This window comes from Heliangelus exortis, chromosome 7, assembly GCF_036169615.1.
Source record: "Heliangelus exortis chromosome 7, bHelExo1.hap1, whole genome shotgun sequence".
Classification (NCBI taxonomy): domain Eukaryota; kingdom Metazoa; phylum Chordata; class Aves; order Apodiformes; family Trochilidae; genus Heliangelus; species Heliangelus exortis.
The window spans coordinates 9,541,635-9,562,861 of NC_092428.1; the positions used below are offsets into that span (position 1 = coordinate 9,541,635).

At 35.6% G+C, this 21,227-nt stretch overlaps 1 protein-coding gene across 3 annotated transcripts in view; it reads left to right on the forward strand.

The window, feature by feature from the left end:
* Positions 1-21,227, forward strand: part of PLCE1 (phospholipase C epsilon 1) — a 136,201-nt gene that overhangs the window by 77,772 nt on the left and 37,202 nt on the right. For all 3 annotated transcript variants that reach the window (XM_071748709.1, XM_071748710.1, XM_071748711.1), the window contains 4 exons: positions 3,720-4,036; positions 15,784-15,929; positions 17,678-17,936; positions 18,595-18,803. In XM_071748709.1, the coding sequence (XP_071604810.1) occupies positions 3,720-4,036; positions 15,784-15,929; positions 17,678-17,936; positions 18,595-18,803 (931 nt within the window). The remainder of the gene's footprint in view (positions 1-3,719; positions 4,037-15,783; positions 15,930-17,677; positions 17,937-18,594; positions 18,804-21,227) is intronic.

Below are 21,227 nucleotides of genomic sequence, written 5' to 3' on the forward strand. Positions count from 1 at the left end.
TAATAATTTAAAATGCAAGCTGATAGGCAGTTTGAAGAGGTAGCTCATATTGCTAGATTTAGGGATTTGGAGAGAGGAGATGTCTGTCTTCTGATTCTTTAGTTACTGGACTTGTAATGAAATTTGGAGAAGAACCGGGATCTATTTTCAGTGATTTCTACAGTGAAGTTAAACTTGAGCTTGATCCTGTTCCGTGGCAAGCTTCCCACTGAGTTTAATATCAGGCCCTTTGATACTGTAGTGAGTTGTTTGCTGTAAAAATTGATAACGGTGAATTTATGTTCATTAAATGAGAGACCGATATGTTTTTAATTATTGAGAAGAGGAACAGGAAATTAACAAAACAAAAGCTTGTTGGCTTGGTTATTGTGGAGATATGTTGTATCCAAGGGAGAGCAAAACAGTGCTATCCCAGTTGTGCTGATCTGTATCTAAAGCAGTTGTATGCAATTAAACTGTCATATATTACACACATCAGTGTATTCTGTGGGGAGGAGTTTATTATTGTATTTAGTTCTGTCTTTTATGGATTCTGCTTATTTTGCTCAAACCCAATCCTGAATTTCTGCTTACAGAAAATTGATGGCAGCAGTCCAATATTTATATAATGTTGCATATTAAGATGTTATCTGTGTGCGTGACAAAATTTAATAAATAAGAACCTTTTAATTTTGGCTTTACAAGAAATATAGTAAATGTACAGCTAAATTTTGCTTTTACTGTTAGGGTACATCAGTTATGTCATACTTATTTTGCTTAATTGAACATAAAGAAAATGTGGAAAAAGTCCATGAATGATTACAGATAATTCACACTAACCTTCTAGCAGTATTATTTTTCCTGACTTTAATTATAAAAGTTTCCTTGCATTTTTCTTTTAAGTGAATTCTCTGTTCTTCATATACAAAAATACTGAATCAACCTCTTCCTAGCATGGCAATCACAAACTTAATATGGTTCAATTGAGAAACATGTCAGAAAAAAACCCTCAGTTTTTCAAGACTGTCTTGAAACTTATCTGTATGCACATAAAAAATGCACACACACACACACTTCTTATGTACTCACCTATTTTAAATTTATTTTTTCAGTATAGCTTTTAGAGACCTTGTACATACATGTAAGATGGATGGACATGCTAAGTTTTAGACTAAGAAAGGCTAAATTAATTTGAAGTTAATATATTAATAGAAGAACTCCTTAATGAACCTTGTAGAAAGGCTTTGAAAAGATTAAAATGAGTGATTCTTCAGACAGTGTCTTTTAAAATTCATGATGAGCCTACACCAAAGCAGGCATTATGGGGTTTTCTCCCATTCTTATATTTTTCTTTTGTTAGAGAAGATGAGACTTGTTTATGCCACGTGTATCAGCAATCAACCCATGAGCCCTTTTTTTAAAGCTAAGCAGAAGTTATCTTGTTTTGTTTAATAAAATCAGTGCTTGATATTTAAAAGATTAACTGCTTCAGCTGTTTAGCAGAAGGAGAAGCAAAGCTATCAATTCCAGCTACAGACAACTTGCAAATGAATAGCCAGGGTCCTAGTTTTCTTCTGCATTTAGCATTAAGTCAGTTTTGTAGAGCACAAAGATTAATACTGTTTGCTGCAGCAGTAGCTAATTCTAGTGGAGATTGTATCCTGCATTAAATCTAGAAACAAAATCTACTGTGACTTTGGCCTGAAAGCAGTTCAATTCCTCAAGCTAATTGAAGGACCTGGTCTTTCTTTGAAGTGGACAAAGGTATCATCAGTTTCCTGAAGAACATAAACTGAAAAAACAAAGCTGGAGGAATAATGGATGGGACTGTTTAGGAGCAGAAACAGTAGTGTAGGTTAGTTGCTGGCATGACAAATTAGAAAAGTTTTAGGCATGAAAAAGAGGAAGATAAATAGTCCAGAAAATAAGATTAGTTTAGTACAGGCAAATAAAAAGAGAGAAAGAAAAAGGAATAGACTTCTGTGCAGAATGTAAATTGTGGAGGGTAGTGATGCTGAGAATAAGTATCCTGAGTATTCTGAGTATCCTGAATTATTTAAATAATCTTGGCTTAGCTCAAACAAAATTATTTTCTTTTTGACAGCATAATTTTTCTGTTAAAAAGACTTCCTTACAGAAGATGATGCTATCTCTTGGGTAGTTTCATTAAAGGCTTTTTACCAGAATGACACGAGCCATCAATGTGCACTTGCAGCCCAGAAAGCCAACGAGGTCCTGGGCTGCATCAAATGCATCACAGACAGAAGGGTGAGGGAGGTGATTCTCCCCCTCTGCTCTGCTCTTGTGAGACCCCACCTGGAGTACTGTGTCCAGTTCTGGAGTCCCCAGCATAAGGACACAGAGCTCCTTCAGTATGTCCAGGGGAGAGCTACAAAAATGATCAGAGGGCTGGGGCACATCACCTGTGAACATAGACTGAGGAAGTTGGGATTGTTCAGCCTGGAGAAGAGGAGGCTCCAAGGTGACCTTAAAGTGGCTCTCCAGTATCTGAAGGGGCCTACAAGAAAGCTGGAGTAGGGCTTTTTGCATGAATGTGTAGCTAGGGGACAAGGGGTGATGGTTTAAAACTTGGAAAAGAGGAAATCTAGTTTTGACATAAGGCAAAAATTGTTTCCTGTGAGGGTAGTTAGATGCTGGAACAGGTTGGCCAAGGAAGCTGTGGCTGCTGCCTCCCTGGAGGTGTTCAAGACCAGGTTGGATGGTGCCTTGGGCAACCTGATTTAGTGGGAGGTGTCCCTGCCCATGCAGGGGGGGTTGGACTTAGATGATCTTTAAGGTCCCTTCCAGCCCTTAGCATTCTATGATTCTGTGGAAATCCCTACATCAACTGCTTTTACTGGGAAGAAAGAGTGCAGAATATAAAACTATGACTGTTCCTGAAAAATTATGGTCAGAGACTCCATTCTAAGCTTATCTAGTCAGAAGACTCATACTCAGTGTTTTGGAATCATTTTGTTGATGTTTCAGGCTTCCCACGAGGTCTTACAAAACTTGACTTCTTCCTTCTTAGGAAAAGGTTTTGGTTTTCTTTCAAGGGACATAACTGCAAAGCAAATATAAAACTACCATGAATCTTTTGTAGTAATGGATAAAGCATGCATACTCCCAAATACATGCATTCCAGAGGGACGAAGAAGGTTTCCTAACTTTGGATATTCACTTTCACTATGGAGCGAGCTCTGATAAATTGTATCTATAGCAAGAGAATATAAAGAAAATGAAAAAAAGTGCTGACTACATGGGTTATATGTGATCATTCTACATTATTTCTTGTGCTTGTAGAGTCCTGACACCCCAGTAAAGGCCTCCAGCTCCTCTGTGCTGTGGACTCATATGGAGGCAAAATAGAGCCATACCTTGGCAGATGATCCTTTTATTTGAAGCTTTTACAAGAGGGCAAGTGACTGAAGCAGACTTTTGGATAACTCAGGAAGCAAGCGTGTTTTTCTTGGTATCTTAACAATTTCAGAGGCCCTAGTTACCATCTATCTGGCTAAACCATATGTAGTTTTATTGACATGTGCAGAAAGACCTCCAACTGAAAGAACCTATGAGATAGTTTAAATAGAAAGTCGTTATGCTACTTTCTATAGTGTACTGTTGAATAAATGAATGCACAATTTCACAGAACAAAAAGAACAACTTGTCTTGCTTCTGTATGACTCAGTCCACAGAGTTCAAGGCAAAACATGCTAAATTTTGTATTTGTTTTGTTTTAGAACGTCAAGCGTGTACATCTATGGCCAGCTCCAGTGTCCTTCCTTCCAATGTGGCTGGGATCAGCAAAGAGCTGATAGAATTGCAGCACCTCATCCAGTTCCCAGAGGAGGTTGCCAGCATTCTGACTGAGCAGGAGCAGGAGCTCTACAGGAAAGTCTTACCCATTGACTACCTCTGCTTTTTAACTAGGGATCTGGGTAATGCTGACTATCAAAGCAAACTGCCCGCTATTAAAGCTTCCATATCTGCTACTATTCTTGCTTCCCCAAATGGTGAACATAATGCTGTAGAAGATCTTGTGACGAGGTTTAATGAGGTAAGAGAAAACTTTTTAATTACTTTTCATAGCATTATTAGCTAACTTGTGAGTTAGTTATTTCCTTCATTGCTCAGAGCTGAATTTCACATAATGGCAAATCTTTAAAACGTAAGTTAAGATGAGCAGGGGATTTAGCTAAATAACTTCCATGGAATTTAATAGCAGTTATATAACTAATTTGCTCAGTGAGTTTGAAAAACTACAAACTAAGTTCTTCTTGCACAAAAGTAAACAGGAAGAAAAAAAATTATAGACTTGTGCTTCTTTGTATTCGTAATGACAGTATGGGGTATGCTTTCAGTCAGTTTATTATTTTGTTCAGGAGCTGGAGTTTTTGTACATTTTTTTTTTATTTTTGTAGACTAAGCATGATCTTAGGAGTCAGGATAGGATCTTTACTTCATTATCCACTGCATTCTTGCACTTTATTAAGGGATGAAAGTTCTGCAGGTATCAAAAAGAGCACAATATTAAATAGATACAGCAGAATATGTATTAACCTCCCTCTAGTGAACTTCCTGCTCCCTGAGCAAATAAGAATTACTTAGTGAATATTTAGCATGTTTTGAAGAGTCTCTTTTTTCTTGCATATGTAAATTTAGATATTAAATAGTGTGAACTTTTTGGCTTCCCTTACCCAATTCTGTTACGGTAACATAAAATAAAAGTTGCAATTGGAATATTCAGTCTTCAGAGGGAACCTCAAAGTTGTTTAAATTAGCTTTAGTTACTGTAGTTAGAAAAATACTGTGGCTGGTGTATAGCTGGAGAGGACTCTAGCTCCTGATCCATCTAGGGTCCTTTTCCTGTGGTATTTCTCTTACAGGGATCACCACAGAAAGAACAGTAGGAAGCAGGTGAAGTGGTCAAGCTCCAGTATGCCTTGGTGAGGACCAATGCCAGAGTGGTTTGCTGGCCATTTTGCAGTTTACTGCTCAAATTAGGTTGACTGTCAGGTGGTCTGATGCTGAAGAGTCACAGGATAGAAGGGCAAGCAGGCAGACTATTCCATGTCTATGAAAACTGTAACATTAAAGTACCCTTTTGGTACAACAGTCAACATTACCTTTCAGTGCTAGAGGTTTGTGACTTCACAGTTTTTGTAATCTAGCATTACTCTTTTGGTAATGCTGTAAAGATGATTTTTCATATAATTTGATTTCAGTCCTGGATATCTTGTGCATAGATTATGTAATATTTAGTGCAATGGATTATTTTAAGTATAATGTGGAATGTCTTTTTTTAAACATAATTTCAAATGTTTAAATGGAGTTCTTTTTTCAGTATTTACTGCTTGTAAATACACTATTTTGCTATCAGGTTTATCTTATGATGAAGTATATCAGTAGCCGTAGCCAGTCACAGGCATGAACTTTCAAAATGTTGTTGTTCGTAAAAGGCAAAAAAGTTTTTGTGCATAGAATCATGCTTTTGTTGGCAAAAGTCAGTGAGCACTTGCTGATTTTTTTTGGCTTTGCCTATAGAAATACTGAAGTGTATTTATAACGTGGGCGCCAGGATGACTTTTAGGATGACAGGACAGGCTTCTGATACATAACAGGAAAAATTTCATGCCATTGCATTATTCTGTTAAATGAACGTTTACAGTATATAATTTTTCATCAAACAGTATGCTTTTTAGTTATTTTTCTGAAACTTGCTACACATTAATGAGGAGCATCTTTTAACACTGGTTTAAAATGACAGTCAATAATTGCTGTTTTGTTACAGAGGAACTTCTTTATTTAATAGAAAGAATACTGACATTTTCTCGGAAGCTTTGATTGAAAGGGGGCTGCAGGAGTATTATAAATTAAGGTTTAAAACCAATGAAGATTAAAATATTTTCATATTATTAAAATATCTTCTAAAAGTGAGTTTAAGTGAAAAGTAAGTTAAAAAATTGGTCTTAATAGGGCAGATTTTACAAGTATTGTTTACTGTTTAAATTTCAGTAGCTCTCAGAACCCCTCTTTCATTACTGAAGCTGCAAACTCCCATTGACTGCAGAGTGCAAATTCAGGCACTAGATACTGGGAAACAGCACATGGTTCCCTTATACTTCAAATATCTTTGCAGTTGCAAAACTGCTTTCTCGATGTGAATGATTTGAATGTTGGGCACTATTTATATCCTTGCTTTAAATGTGAGATAAGCAGCTTAAGTGTTTCAGAGAGCTCCTTTGTTACCGTCTTTGAGGCAGGGTTTCCACAGCCTGCTTACACCATGCCACACACTTTGGTTTTAGCCTGCAGAAATCTGAATGTAGCTCTCTGTCATAATGTCAGGATCTGCTCTGGGTGTCAGTGGCCTGAGGCCTCTGTCATGGGAGAGGTGCCATTTGTTTACATCTGGGAGCTGTGATAACTTTTCACCTTGCACTTTTTTTCAGGGGTTTAGTGACTGTTTTGACCTTAAATTCAGGGGTACAGCAAGAACTCTATTGAAATCGGAGATATCTTTATATGTTACAGATACTGGATGAAAGTAGTAACTAAGTGGGTTTTGTGTCTGATATATGAAGGTCTTAAAAAATACATGATGCAGATGGGAAATAGATTACCTTTATTAGTTTTCACAAAAGGTGGAAATGACAGCACTCTAGATCCTCTTCATGTGTTCTTTCTTTTTTCACTTTAAGTGATAGTGAAAAAAATGTAGCAGTGTAAGTAATGTAGACATGAAATATGGAAAGCACAGATTAAAGCTACTGTCAAACACTCCATGGATAGTAGCACAGACATGTTAGCTGGCAAATCCTGTACTGCTGGCACTTGGAAGCAGAAACTGCTGTTGTTTAAAAGAGCATGGTTATGGCTTAGACCTGACATGCAGTTACTAGAGGGTATTCAGGCATTATTAATTTCCCTTTGTCTTTCCTTGTCATGGGTTTCCATGTATCAGCTTTTTCCCTGCTGTGTTGATTAATATAGCTGCTGTGACAAGGAGCTTGAACACCCAGTGATTCATTTCAAAAATATGTTGTGAAAAAGGTCAGTCATGAATGATCTGCTCAAGTCCCACAGAGTGGGATGTCTCAAGGATTTACTGTCTCTGATGGAGTTTCAGACACACAGAAGTTCATGTGACATATAGTCCAGTCACTAAAGGTTTATAATACTTACAGCTATAGACATGGTTTTTCAGGCATTGCTTCTCCAGAGGTACTATAGAAAGATGATAGTCATGGTGCAGATTGCCACTGCAGCTTAAATAATTCTGTAATGCTGCTACAGAAAGCCTGGCCACGAGTGTTCATAAAACTAAAGTTAAATTATAAAATAATTAAAAAATCAGAGGAGTTTTCAACACAGAGTAGGTGCAGTAGCCTTGAAAAGATAAAAGTTAAGTTATGGAAGCCACAGAAGGATGAGAAATGCGTAACAAAGTTATTACCAAATCACTAGGATTGCATGCTGCGCTACATTATACAGAAAGACTATAGATTATTATGTAATAATTATCAGGTATTTAATGAGGAGAGCAGAACTGAGAGAAATTATAACGTGCTCCTAGTGACCCTGAAATTCACGTATTTCAGAATTAATGAAAATAAATAAATATGATTAAGAAGAAATTCATCCTGTTGATCTGCAAACAACAAGGTGCTAATTCTTGTGTAAAGAACAGGTCAAATCAATCAAGCAGTTTGTTGGAGTACTATAATAGTGTGGCATCAAATACTGAAAAACAAACAAGGAATTTCGTTGGATTTAGAAAAAAAGGAGAGAAAGTTACAGTGTTCACCTGGCCCTACAGCTTTTCTATGCACTACATGTGCTATCTTATGCATCTAAATATATCTAAAATGAACATTTTATTTATGAGAAATGTTCTTTTATAATCCTATGATTAAAGAGCAACTTTTTTTTCAGTTGTTCCTTAATCCTGAAGTTTAGAACAGATTTAACAAATACATGCATTCCAGAGAAGCTAAAGTACAAAAAAAATTATTGCTACGCTTTTGGGCTCCAGATATGCTCTTGAAGTTCCATTGATCCAATGGCCATCCTCATTTTCTAGGATGTTGCCATCTCAGCTGTCATAAAGTTTCTGTGTTTTGACCTGTTGTGTCTGTACTGTATAGAAAACTTATCAAAACTTCTTCAATATTTCAGAAGACATTTAAAGGAAAAACTGAAAACGTGAAAGAATTTTGGGTTTTATGTAATGAATTGTAGCACTAGACTCAATTGTAAAAAATTAAGCACTAGAATGAATGGATCCTTGCAATATTTTCTCTCACTTTCTTCATGGAACAGCCTGAGGTTTCAAATGGTCTCAGAAAAAGGGAATGATTCTTCTGTCCCTTTAATCTATTTGACCTGAAATTCTGTGTTACACATCTTGTTCCCATAAGTTGCCTGTTTCCTCACCTGTTATCAGTAGCTCTGTTACTTCTTATAAATGTGTTCAAGAAAAGGGTTCAGATAGTCTGAATGCATTTAATTCAAATTTTCATGGTGGGTGACTAAATAAGATTCGATAAAATCAGTTTGCTATAACATTATAAGTTTGTTCCAATTCAGTTTTCATTGCCAGAAGACAGTTAGGGAACTCTTCAATTCGATGCATTTTTCCTGTATTATTAAAAAAGTGTATAGCTCCAAACTTGTAAGTGTTGCAAAATAGGAATTGACAGATCTTAAAATCTTTTTTCAGGTAGAAAAGAATCTTTCTGTATATTGTAAGGTTGCATAGTGTGTGTATATATATATATATATATACACACGCGTATATGTATATATGTATGTATATATGTATATATGTATATATAACATGTATATATTATGTATTATATATGTATATATGTAAGCCAGATGCATTTCAGAAAACACTGCATCTGTACCTGTGTCAGTTTATAGAAAGTAGTTTGGATTCAGTTATTAGTTTAGATTTGCAGGAGTGGGAGAAGCAAATGCACCTGTAGATTTTTCAAATATTCTTAAACATTTGAGCTTTTTAGATTATTTTTTTTTAACTGATGTTATATTGTAGCCTTTGCCACATGTACATATATAGTTAAAGAAGATATTTTACTATGCATTTTTTACTAATAGTGAAGATTTTGGACTACATGCATTCAGTATCACTAGCTATAAATAAAGCCCATAGTCATTAAAAGTTTGATTTAAAATGTAGCTATATGATAGTGATACTTGGGCACAACGTGTACTCATCACTGAGACACAGCTGGTATTTCATTTGCTTCTAGTAATATCAAATTGATCATAGAGTCATGCAAGAGCATGCAGTGGGTGGAACTAAAGGCAGATATGCTTTCTTGTTACTCAGAGTAATTAAAATCTGCATGGGAGATTTAAAATCTGGCATGGGAGAAGGAAAGTGAAATGTAGTAACAAACATCCAGCTTTGCAAAACTGTTGGCTTTTGGAGTCTCTTAAGATTGTGCACTAAAGAGAATAGTAACAGCAGTGATAGAAGTGATAAAACCTTCCTGCTCTAACAGAACACTGACTACCAGAAGCTTATTTTGCATAGATTTATAAAAACTGTGGGAACAGACTGTCCAGGAGACTCAGAGTTAGAGCTCTGGTAGCTGGGAAGAGATGAGGAAAATGGTACCTGTGATTTAGGTAATGGAGAACTGTAATAACATACTTTTTTTCCATGTTTCCTTGTTGCCTGCTGTGTTCTTTGTCTTCTTCATTTGATTTTTCTTTGATTGCTCTATGGTATTACTAGTGCCCTGCTTTTTCAGTTCAAGTGCCATGTGGTCCCTCCCCAGGATTGTATCTTTATGATACGCCATCATCTTCCTGGGCACCTCTTTCTTTTTCTGTATTGTTACCCTCCAAGACTCTTACATAGTTGTTTTTTTTCACTCCCAGCCAGTGTTCTACCTCTTGTCAGCAAACCAGCCACAGAAACACAAGTTCAATGTACATATTGCAAGCATTAATGTTTATATAAACATAAAATACATTTTGAAAATATGTAAGCATTGCTTTATATAAGCATGAAGGGATTTTTCTGTAGCTTGATCTTTCTGACCACAGATTCAAGTAAAAGAAAAGAAATAAAAACTTAAAATGAAGCATTTAATTTTCCATGGTGGAATATTGCATACAAAGCAATTGTGATGTCTTAGACTGAAAGCTGCACCAGACTGAAAGACCATTGAAACAGTTATCTGAAGGTAGTCCTACTTGGAGCTGGAAATGCAAAATAAGAAGTTCAACTCACTAACAAAACAGAGTAAAATTTCATTTTACTGAAATTATGGAATGTAAATAAATATTGTGCCCTGTCTCCTAGCTCATAATTTTTCTGCAATGCCTAAATGGATTTGCCTTGATGCTTTTAAAAAGATTGTGTTTGTACAAATATCAAACTGTTTCCAGTCCTTGTTTGGAATAGTGTTTTAATGAGATTTAGAATGGTAAATGTTCTTTGTAAGGTTATATAATTTCACTGAAGCATATAAAGTGAACCATCTGTTCATAAGACAATGCAATTTAAAATAGCCAGATTTAATAAATGCATCTGAAAATTATGTTGCGTATTATACCAAAATCCAAAAAATTTTAGTTATGAAACTTTAGTAAAAATCATATGAAGTATAAGTTCTCTGTCATATACTGTGATCCTTATATTCATCAGTATTCATTGATGGGTTTGTGCACAGTAAGCAATGCCCAGGAACACATGTAGCCAGCTGTTAGTGCTAATGCTATATACTCATAGTGTTTTAACAAGCCCCATAAATATGAATCTGACTCATATATGTTTATAGGATAATATCCCTCAGCAACACTTTTACTTTGTGGAATGACTTTGTCATGTTGTGAAAAATGGATTTTATCAGAGTACACTGATACACTAAGAATTTGGCTTCTTAAACATGAGAATGTTTTTCCCTCTTGACACAAATACTGAATGATATCTGATGAGGATTATTATTCTACATAGATTATTCATGTTCTTCCAATTTTACTTAAATTTTATCAAATAAAATCATTGCAACCAGAACAGCCTGGTTAAATGGGTTAAAGATTGTCATGCTTATTCTTCAGTTACCTGGAAAAAGCAACTTCTTGTTCTTTATTCAGAAATCTCTCATACACATATTTTGTTTTGTCAGTGTTAAAATCTTTCTTGCTTTCTTCTGTAGGCAGTAGTAACATCACCAGCAATTTATTATAGAAAGCTATCCATAACTAATATATGTATGTTAGATGTTAGAGAAGGTTTGTACTATAATCTTACTTTGTGGTAAGACAAAGGATTTTATTTTCTTGTGGGCAGTGGCAAATGTTGAACTTCAGGAAGACAGACACGCTTGCTAATTACACCTCTGAAAGCTGCATCTCTCAAGTATTGTGAAGTTCCTAAAAATTATAATATAAAAATAGAAGACATAATTTCTTCCATCTACTATCACCAATGGATGTAGCTTGGGAAGTGCTGCAAAAACTTTATAAACTTAAAAGCAGGGGAAATGAATGTAAAGCAGTACAGCTGACAAAACACTGAGATTCACAGGTGAAGATTGTGAATATTTTCCTCCCTAAGTACCACTTGTATTTACATTCTTATAGAGGATAAACAAATTAATTCCCATTAAGAAAAAATTCAGATTACATTCTCTAGTAGCTATGTAAAGGGAAATTTAGGGATACAGATAATAATTCAACATGAGTTTGGATTGTTTCATCCTGTGTACTGCCTGGAGCTGCAGTAACATTGCATTGTTAGATGACCACATGGTTAGAGGTCCCTTCCAACCCCAGCCATTCTATGATTCTGTGTTTCTAAATGGTAACCAATCCAGTAGTTTAAACTTGTAAGGTCATGTGCCATACATTAGGGATGAAGTTCTATCATGAGTATCTCTTTTATATCCTTCATATGTATATCCTTAATATTCTCTTAGTAACTGCAGCTGAATATCAGTAGATATATAGTATATAGTACTTATTTATATATATATATATATTATACATCTATCTATATATAGATAGATGTATAATAGTAATCTGATCGTGCCCCTGACAAATTGGGAGGTTTTTTTCTGGTACATAGAAATTACTTTAAATCAGTGGTATATCAGTAATTAGGCAGTAAAAAACATAGTCTCATATTCATTTTTGAATGTTTTTCACATTTAAAAGTTCAGGGTGGGTTTATTTATTTTTGTTGGACGTTTTAAAAATTGTATTTGTACTCCTAAGTCTGACAGTTAAGTTGCAGGAACTTCTCTATTTAATTGACTTTTTAAAAATATACAATTGAAAAGACAGAAAATATTTAAATATTAACAAAGTATATATTTGATTTTTTTTTTGTTTGCTGCTGTTAATATGCATTAATCCTGAAGTACACTCATTTTTGTCCTTCTGAATGAAAAGACGGATGTTATTATCAACTCGAGTGGATTTGAGTTTCAGTTTATGACTTGGGTCTTGCAATCATGTGGATTAAAGTAATGAAGCCAGGATACATTTTCTCATACTTTTCAGACTCATCAGCAGTGCAGCGGAAATCTAATTATAGATTTGCTGTGATGATTTCTGTTCTGAAGGGAGTTTAAAATGAGTTCTGTAAACAGAACTGTGCAAGTCGAGTGTGAAAGAAGAAAGCTAAGGCAATAAGGATTGAGATGTCGGTGCGTGGAGTGCGGTCTGACATTAGAGTGATACCTTACACAAAAACTTGGTCCAGGAAGCATTACTCTTCATGCTGATGAATATTTGCAGTGTATTTTGATCTTCTTGGCAAGGCTGCTGTCGTGCAGTCTTTTGGCTGGGGTGTGCTGTTTCGGGTCCCCTGGCTAGGTAGCTCAGACAGTGCCAGTATGGCAAAACCCTCACACTGATGTGGTGACAGCCTGATAACCAGGCTGCTGACTACCTGATGGTGCTTCATCCTCAGGTGTGATGCACCTGGGAAGGTAGCTCTGCAAGCCATCTGGGAATGAATTGCTGGAAGTGGAGGTACTGTTCTGTATCCAACTAGCTGAAGTGTTCATCAGTCACTGCCTGCTTCTAGCCAGGATGGAGCCTCCATTTGCTCTGTTCACCCTGCTGGAAAATCCCTCTTGGAGGTAGAGATTTTGCACCTTGTTTTAGTGAGAGAGAAACTGTGCTACTCCAGAATACTCTCTGTGCTGTTTACTTGATGAAGTGCAAACCCCAGGGTTTTCTGTTCAGCTTCCAGGTGATTTCCATATTCACCAAGAAAGAAATACATATACAGAGTTACTCTCTTCATTTCTTCATGTGAGGTGCATCTAGTTCAGGTGTACACAGCCAAGATCTGAGGAATCCCAATTCTGAACTTCCATTTGAATGAAGATCCTGAAAAATTATTCCTTGAGCACCATCTGTGCAGAGGAAGCCTTATGCATCCCTGGCAGCAAACATGAGTTTATGCATTACCAGGTGTTTCGGGGATCCTGGGAGCTCTAGTCATTTCAGAATGTTGATGATTCTTATGGAGGCATTCCTTTGAGTATAAATACTCTGGACTGTTCATAAATTTCTCAATAAGTCACAAAATACAATGGTATGTTTGTAGAGCATTGTTTAATTAGTTTATGTTTTAATTAATAAACTTAAGTTTCCTCTAATTTGCCAAATGTGATGTTTTCTGAAAATATCAGTACTTTCAATCTATCCACATTTCAGTGTTATTTGTACATTGTTCATTTTAGCTTTGGCCATTTTGAACCATAATCTCAAGTTAATGCCATGCAAAATCTATTTCAATATGTGTGTATTTAGGATATTGTTCTTCATGATAAAGTTATTGAATACATCAATACATTCTGCCTGGGCAGAATTAAAATATTCAGGGAGTTCAGAGCTGGGGAGTGACCTCAGTCAGCAGACATTCAGCTTTGATTCTCTGCTCATTTAAAGCCTTCTGATTCTACTAGATCTCCCACCTTCAAAATTTCTGTGATAAAAACACTCTATTTAAATTGAAAACTAATTAATTCTGCTTATTAGTTCTGTGTTTCTCAGCTGGACTCCAGGGTCATGTTTAATTTTGGGGAAATGCCCTCTCAGTTCTGTTATCTGGCTGAATTATCCTCCCTTTCCATCTGTCTTTGCTGAAAAAGCTAAGAGGAGAAAAGTTTTGCAGATGTTGGGCACAACACTCAGCAGTAACTTTGCTGAATGAAATGCAACAGCTTTCATTTATAGCTCCTTCCTCTGCTCCCTCCTTTCTGACATTACTGTTGCATTTTAATCACCCCTGTTCTAGTCTCAGACTGTTGAGACCTTCCAAAAAAATCAGTTTTGGGGTGCCAAACTGTTACGCTTTTAGAGAAGCCCTTGATCTCCCTTTCAGAGGCTATGTGATGAGTTCAGATTAATCAACAAACACTGAATAATTAATAGAAAAACTTCATGGAGAGCTGATGCTATTCAGAGCTGCCAGAAAGGTCAGTTTATACACCTGGTTTCTGAGTTTTTAAACATTTTAAAACATGTTTTTCTACTCTTCCTGTAAGTCTATTCTTGTCCTGCAAGAACAGTGAAAATAAATGTCATGTGAGACCACTGCCTTTTGCACCCTTGTTTTGTTCTTACCTATACACATTCCAGGTTGAGGCTGCAAGTGACCTGTATAATTTTTTTGTTTGCTTTTACAGTGTTTGTCCATCATAACTCTTTAGAGCTGTTCTAAACTCTATTAAAAAAAAAAAAAATCAACAAGAAGCTATCCTTGTTGCAAGGTTGCTTCTTACTGGGGAGTTCTTTGTCATTGCATCTTTACTACTTTAAAACAAATTAAACCAAATCACAGATTAAAACCAATTTGTTTAAAATTTTGTTTTTCTTTAAAATGCTTAAATTCTTCACAGCCAGAGGGTAGAACTTCTCTGTGTCAGTAAACAAATCATGTTTATTGCTTCCCAGGTGTTTACACAATGACACAAATCAGGTCTGCAGGGAATCATAGTGTAAAAGGGAACGGTTGGTTTAAATTAGGTTTCCATGTGACATATAGCTACTTTTTATGGATGTTGTGGGAACATAAACTGGAAAGAAAATCTGCATATTGTTAAAGTGAAGGTTTGATTTTTGCTTGTTTAAATGCAGACAGAGTCATGTACTAAGTTAATTTCTGATTCTGGCATTAATTAGTCACCAAACAGAAATTGGCAGTATGGTCACACTTCAGAAGGTGTAGGTTTTTTGTTTACTTCACTTGTGATCTTGCCAGTGAATAATGTGGATTATTTTAAATGTTCAGTGCATATAGGAACTAGCAAATTTGTACGTTAAAGAGAATTACCAGCTTTGTGAAATTAAGTTAAAAAAAAAATTCCAATTTATGAACTATCCATTTCATTCATAACAAGGGTTAGAGGAGCAAGGGTTATTCAGCATGAGGCTGAGATTTTAAGCTATGTTAATGGAAAATTACACTGCAGATCTCTGGCAGCATTAGAAATCAGTCCTGGCTTAAGCTGGTCATTTTCTTGTGGCCTGAATGTAAATCCAGAGTATCTTATAATAAGGGATCAGTAGCTTTTTCTTTAATATAAATATTTCTAGAATAGTTAATGTTTTAGCTACTGTAACCTGAGTGTGTCTGTGTGTAAGGTGTGTTTGCAATGCTTGTGTAATTTGGCCATGAATGTATGAGCAGAATTTTGACTTGATACCCTCCTGGCAGAAAGAAACTGAAACCACCCATGTTGTCCATCAAGTATGTGCCAAGTGACATTTCTTTGGCTGACTGTACTGTCCATTTTATTTTACAAGGTGAGCTCATGGGTTACCTGGCTGATCCTGACTGCAGGTTCTATGGAGGAGAAACGAGAAGTCTTCTCATATTTAGTACATGTGGCAAAATGCTGCTGGAATATGGGCAACTACAATGCTGTAATGGAATTTCTGGCAGGGCTAAGGTACTGGCAACTCTTTTGTTAAATGGATTTTCAGTGGTAGATTACACTACAGCTTCTGTTAAGCAAATGTCTCTGGAGAACAAGGGACTAAAGAGAAATCCATGCCTAAATCACATCATCCCACCTACCCTGTGACTTTCTAGTAATCCCTTTTGGTAAAATGAAGCATACTAAAACCCATTTTTCCCAAAATGTGCTGGAGACACCATCAGGTTTTCCTGGTACATACTACTATGTTACATTAGAAAATGTACCTTTTTTTTGTTTGTTTTTTTAAATGGACATTTTAATGTGAAAAGCAGATTCAAAAGTGACTGTGGATTATCTATAATCAACTAAAGCTTGGGGTTGTAATTTCCAGAACTACAAGTGAAATATAATCATGGTAATGTTCTAAAATGGTCAGTCACTGTAAAAAAAACCAAACAAACCATAACAACACAAAGCAACAAAAGTCCCAAGAAAACCAAACAAGCAGCTAAACCTCCTTTTCAATCTCCTCTAATTTACTTACACTGATTGATTTTGGGATCTCGTGCTGCCATGGTCTTGTGATACATGGAGTATCACAGCTACAGGCAGCTTCTTGCTGGGTTTCCTACGGAATGTGGGTTTCTTTGGGGTCAGTGAGTAGGAAAGCAGTGACTTTACACGGGCAGTGGCAGCAAATTGCACTGCACAGCGAAGAGTTAAGATCAGATTTGCTCTGACTCTCCCTGTTTATCTTGTTTGTCTAACAAAGCTTTAAAGTGGTTCAGTAAGGATTCTCACTGAGCTATTTGTTTACATTTTTGGTATATAAAGCACATTTGAAATACTCATAGACACGGGAAGACTTTTTGAGCAGAATGCACCCACAGTCTCCAAGCCATGTAAGTCGTGAGGGAAAAGCAAACTAAATTAAAAGCTTGATTTTATCTGTAATGTATCTGCACAACACAAGAGAGAAGAGCAAGATTAGTACTGTTTAGCAGTGTTTCTGGGACAGGGACAGAAGGATATCCTACTGGTAGAGAGACCTTTGGGTCCCTCTGGGGCCAGGTGTGGTTAGAAAGGCCATCCCCTTGCACTGAGATACAGCTCAGAGAGTAAGAGACCTCCCAGTGATACCTGGAGTCCTCAGGGAACATCAGGGGTTATTTCTGTTTAAAATCAAAGGATTCTTTTCATCTACAGCACTGCACTGCTGCCTGAGGCTGGAGCATGGCCCTGATTTATTTACTTTCATGACAATAGATAATTTGTTTTGTGAGTGAAATAGGAAAAAAAAAATGCAAATTATATTAAATTTATTTTTTTACAAAAAACATTTTGCTAACCTTAGAGATTCTTCATAATACAACTAAAGGGATTTGTAAAAAACTGCCTGGTTTATCTTTATGCCATTTCCTTAATCTTTTTTGATTTCTTCCCAGGCCTTTATACATTTAAGGCAACGACAGTGAAAATGTTAGAAAGCCTACTTGTATATTTTATGCAGCTGGGTTTTTATTAAAATGTCAGACTTCAGTAGATCAGATTGCTTGTTCCTGCTTTTTAGTTTTGTTGTTTAATAATTTAGAGAGGGGGAAATAGTCTACTAAGGAGAATTTTCGTAAAAATTATGACCTTGGTTTCATTAAGTCATTTCTGAGCAATGATGATAATTTCCTGTATGGCGTATATGCAACAAGTGTTGAAGTTTAATTTTTAATGTTTTTTTCTGGTTTTAATTTTTTAATAAATATCGCAATCTCTTTTTGCAATAGGTCGAGAAAAGTTCTAAAAATGTGGCAATTTATGGACCAGTCTGATATTGAAACTATGCGCAGTCTGAAAGATGCAATGGCACAACATGAGTCATCATCTGAATACAGAAAAGTGGTCAACCGGGCACTCAATATTCCAGGCTGCAAAGTGGTTCCTTTCTGTGGTGTATTTTTAAAAGAGCTTTGTGAAGTTCTAGATGGAGTATCAAGCCTCATCAGACTCTGTCCACGATATAACTCCCAGGATGAAACATTAGAGGTAAATGAGATTGATATTCCAAGACATCATGTTCATAGCCATCCAGTGCTTATATTTTTTTATATGAAGGCATAATCCAATAAAAATTTTTGTAACCAGACTCTTACCAGACTTTTCCAAGGACTTCAATTTAATTCCTGTAATTACTGCAGCAGTTCAGATTCAGTTGTTTATATCTCGTTCAATATCAGAATACTGAGAAATTAACATTAGTACCAAATGATCATGTTTATCTTTTAAATCAAGTTTAAGTATGTAAATCTGTAATGATGTAACTGTTGTCTGTTAAATACTCTGACCTTCACTTTAACTCTTTGGGCATTAAAAGGTTTTCAGTTCCTTAAGAATGAATTCAGAAACTCAGTGAAACAAGATTATCCTCTATGAAAAGAAGCATTTTGAGTTTTATAATTTTGTTTTTAAAAGAAAAATGCCCTTGTTACATGAGAAGATTAAGACTAAAGCTTTTTAAAAGTTTGCAGGAGTCATTGTAGATTACAGTAATTTATGCAATGATTTGGTCAGTTTAGGAGTGGATGTATGAAGTTTATAGGAATTGTATGCTAAATATTCATTATTCTTGTAAAAGAATTTCCAGTAGGAAGTAGATGACACAATATTCTATTTATTATTTTACTGATCTTTTAGATATCTCTAGTTTGTTTCAGATTACAGCGGACAAGATAATTTCTTGCAACGTGTAGGCCAAGATGGTTTAAATAATCCAGAAAAAGAATCAACAGCAAACAGTATCTTTCAAACTATTCGGAGCTGCAATCGCAGTTTGGAATCTGAAGAGGGTGATGATAATTTTAGTGAAGGGAGCGATTCAAGAAAAAACTCTTTGAAGGACAGAAACCGGTACCAGTAAGTCTTTTTTTTTTCTGTTTTCTGTCATTAACTATATATTTCATTTTTTCTATCTTTAATTTCCTATTACCAAGGCTTACTTTTAGTAATAAGGGTGGCTTTAAAATCTTCCCTTGTCTTTATCCTCTTCTGTTTAATAATTTCCCCCCACTAGAATTATGCTAAGTATCTGATACACAAAGGCTTGGTAACTCTGTATAGTTATATTTTTCCTCATGATGTAATTATTTCTTCTCACAATAAGGGAAAATCCTTTTCATCTTACACAGAGAACTGTAAAAACCCAGAGTTAAGTTTACCATTTTGATCTATGGTGACAAGAATAGCACCAGCACATATCTGTTATCAGAGCTCTGAACATAATATTCTGTATGCTTGGGAAGTGTTCTAGCCTCTTCAAAATAAAGGTTATTTTTTATCCCTCAAAAGACCTCTTTTTTTTAAGGACATGTTCATTCAAGGCTTTTAACTTATGTTCAGAAAACATTTGTCAAGTTAGTAAATGTTTTGAATTTTCAGGTTGCTGTAGTCCAGCTTTTTACACAGTTCAGTTAATTGTCCCTTAAGTACAAGCAGAGTGTACAGTAATCTCAGATGTTCAATTTGAAGTCCTGGGATATTCTGTACTATTCACCTGCAAGAAATATGGTAAATGCAAAGTTTAAGACTATGCTTGGTCTTCTAGACAGTTGCTTTTCATCGAAGTTGCAGCTCATATAGACATAGGTGGGTCAGTTTTACACTAACTGTGTTGGAATAATTTCAAATTAAATAACAGAACTATACTGTTCAGAGGTGAAGTGCTGTAAAAGTACATGAGGACTTGCATGAAAGAGCATAGGTCACTGCTTGAGGTATTTTATTGATAACGTATCAGAAATACCCATATGATCAGAAATATCCAACATATTTTAGCTACTTACACAAAAAAATCTAATAAGTGACTGCCTGGAAAGGAACTACTATCTTCCTGTTTCAAATGCATTTATTTCATTAACATTCATTTCTAAATTTCATTTCAAATAAATAATAATTATTTCCTGAGAGAATGGTTTCTAACAGAATTAATCACATCTGGTTTCAGTTGCTTCTGCAAAGTGTAGCAGTAGATTAAGGCAAGAAAGACAGTCCTAGTACTGTCCATTTCTGTTGTCTCTTAACTTTAATTCAAATACTTTCTCCCAAGAATTATTTTTGTTAATTATTAACCTTCAAAATCAGCTTGAAACTCACAATCAACATTTCACTGGGATGAACAAAAGAGAACAATATGGAGAAAATTGTCTTTGTTGTGTGTTTATGTAAAAAGTTCTTGTTAAATTGTTTATTTATGCTTTATATTTAAATATAATCTATTAAATTCCATGCTAATTAAAGTAGGAATTAAATGCAAAAAAACCCTCCTAATTTGACACTGAAATGAAAGTTTAAGACTTTAAGTGCGCAAAACTGCAGATAGGTAAAGTTTTGTTTCCTAGTTCAGGTTAGTAATTACTTATTTATTAGTAATTTTTATTTACTTTTAAGCTTTATAGTAAATACCTTTTAAAAAACTAGGGGAAACCAAGTTTTTTCCTTTTTGCATCCCATGCAGTTTTCCCCTCTAAAACTCTAACCTGTTTTAATGTTTCCTTTATCCTTTCTTTTCATTCCCTTGCATCTCAGTTCAGCACATATGAAGAAACCTTCTGATTCAGTCCATGCTCTGTGTGTTCCCAGTAACTGGAAGCTGTGTTGCTTTTGGCAGCTCCTGTCTGAGGTTATGTTTCTGCATAGGATTACAAGTGTGCATGCTTGGCTTACCTGCTTCTTGCACGGTTTAAACCTCAGCATGCGAAATACAGCATCAACAAACCCCTGTCATTTCTGTCTCCACTGTACTAGACTTCTCCAGCCATGTATATCCAGTCCCAGAACACATTTTCTAGCATTTTTGCAGACACTTACTTGATTGTTTTGAGGGCATGGGGACAAATTGCTGCTTTAGTTGTTTGTTTAACTTGAAGACCTTAATCTTGTATAATACAGGTAAATATTTTGATGTACATGTGTCTGGTAAATCTCTAGAAAGACAGTTTATACCAGCTCAGTTACCTTTATTTGTAGGAAGATTTAAGGAAATAGAGCTGCAGTTAAGGCTGATAGAGTTACTCTGCCTTTGTTTGTCTGTCCCTTCACGACAAGCAATGAATCTTCAGCCCGTTGGCCCCTTTTAGCTAAATTTGGCAGGGAGGCAGAGGTCTGACTGATTAATACATTCATAAATGAATTTTTAGAACTGATGTTTGGAAAACGGGAAAAATTCAAATTAATTACTGTCTTGGGGAGAGAAGAGTTTGAAGAAATTTTAATGGTTATTGGTGCTGTTTAGGAGTGTATGTGACTTGGAACAAAGTCTTTGCTCAGCTGGTAGGACATGGG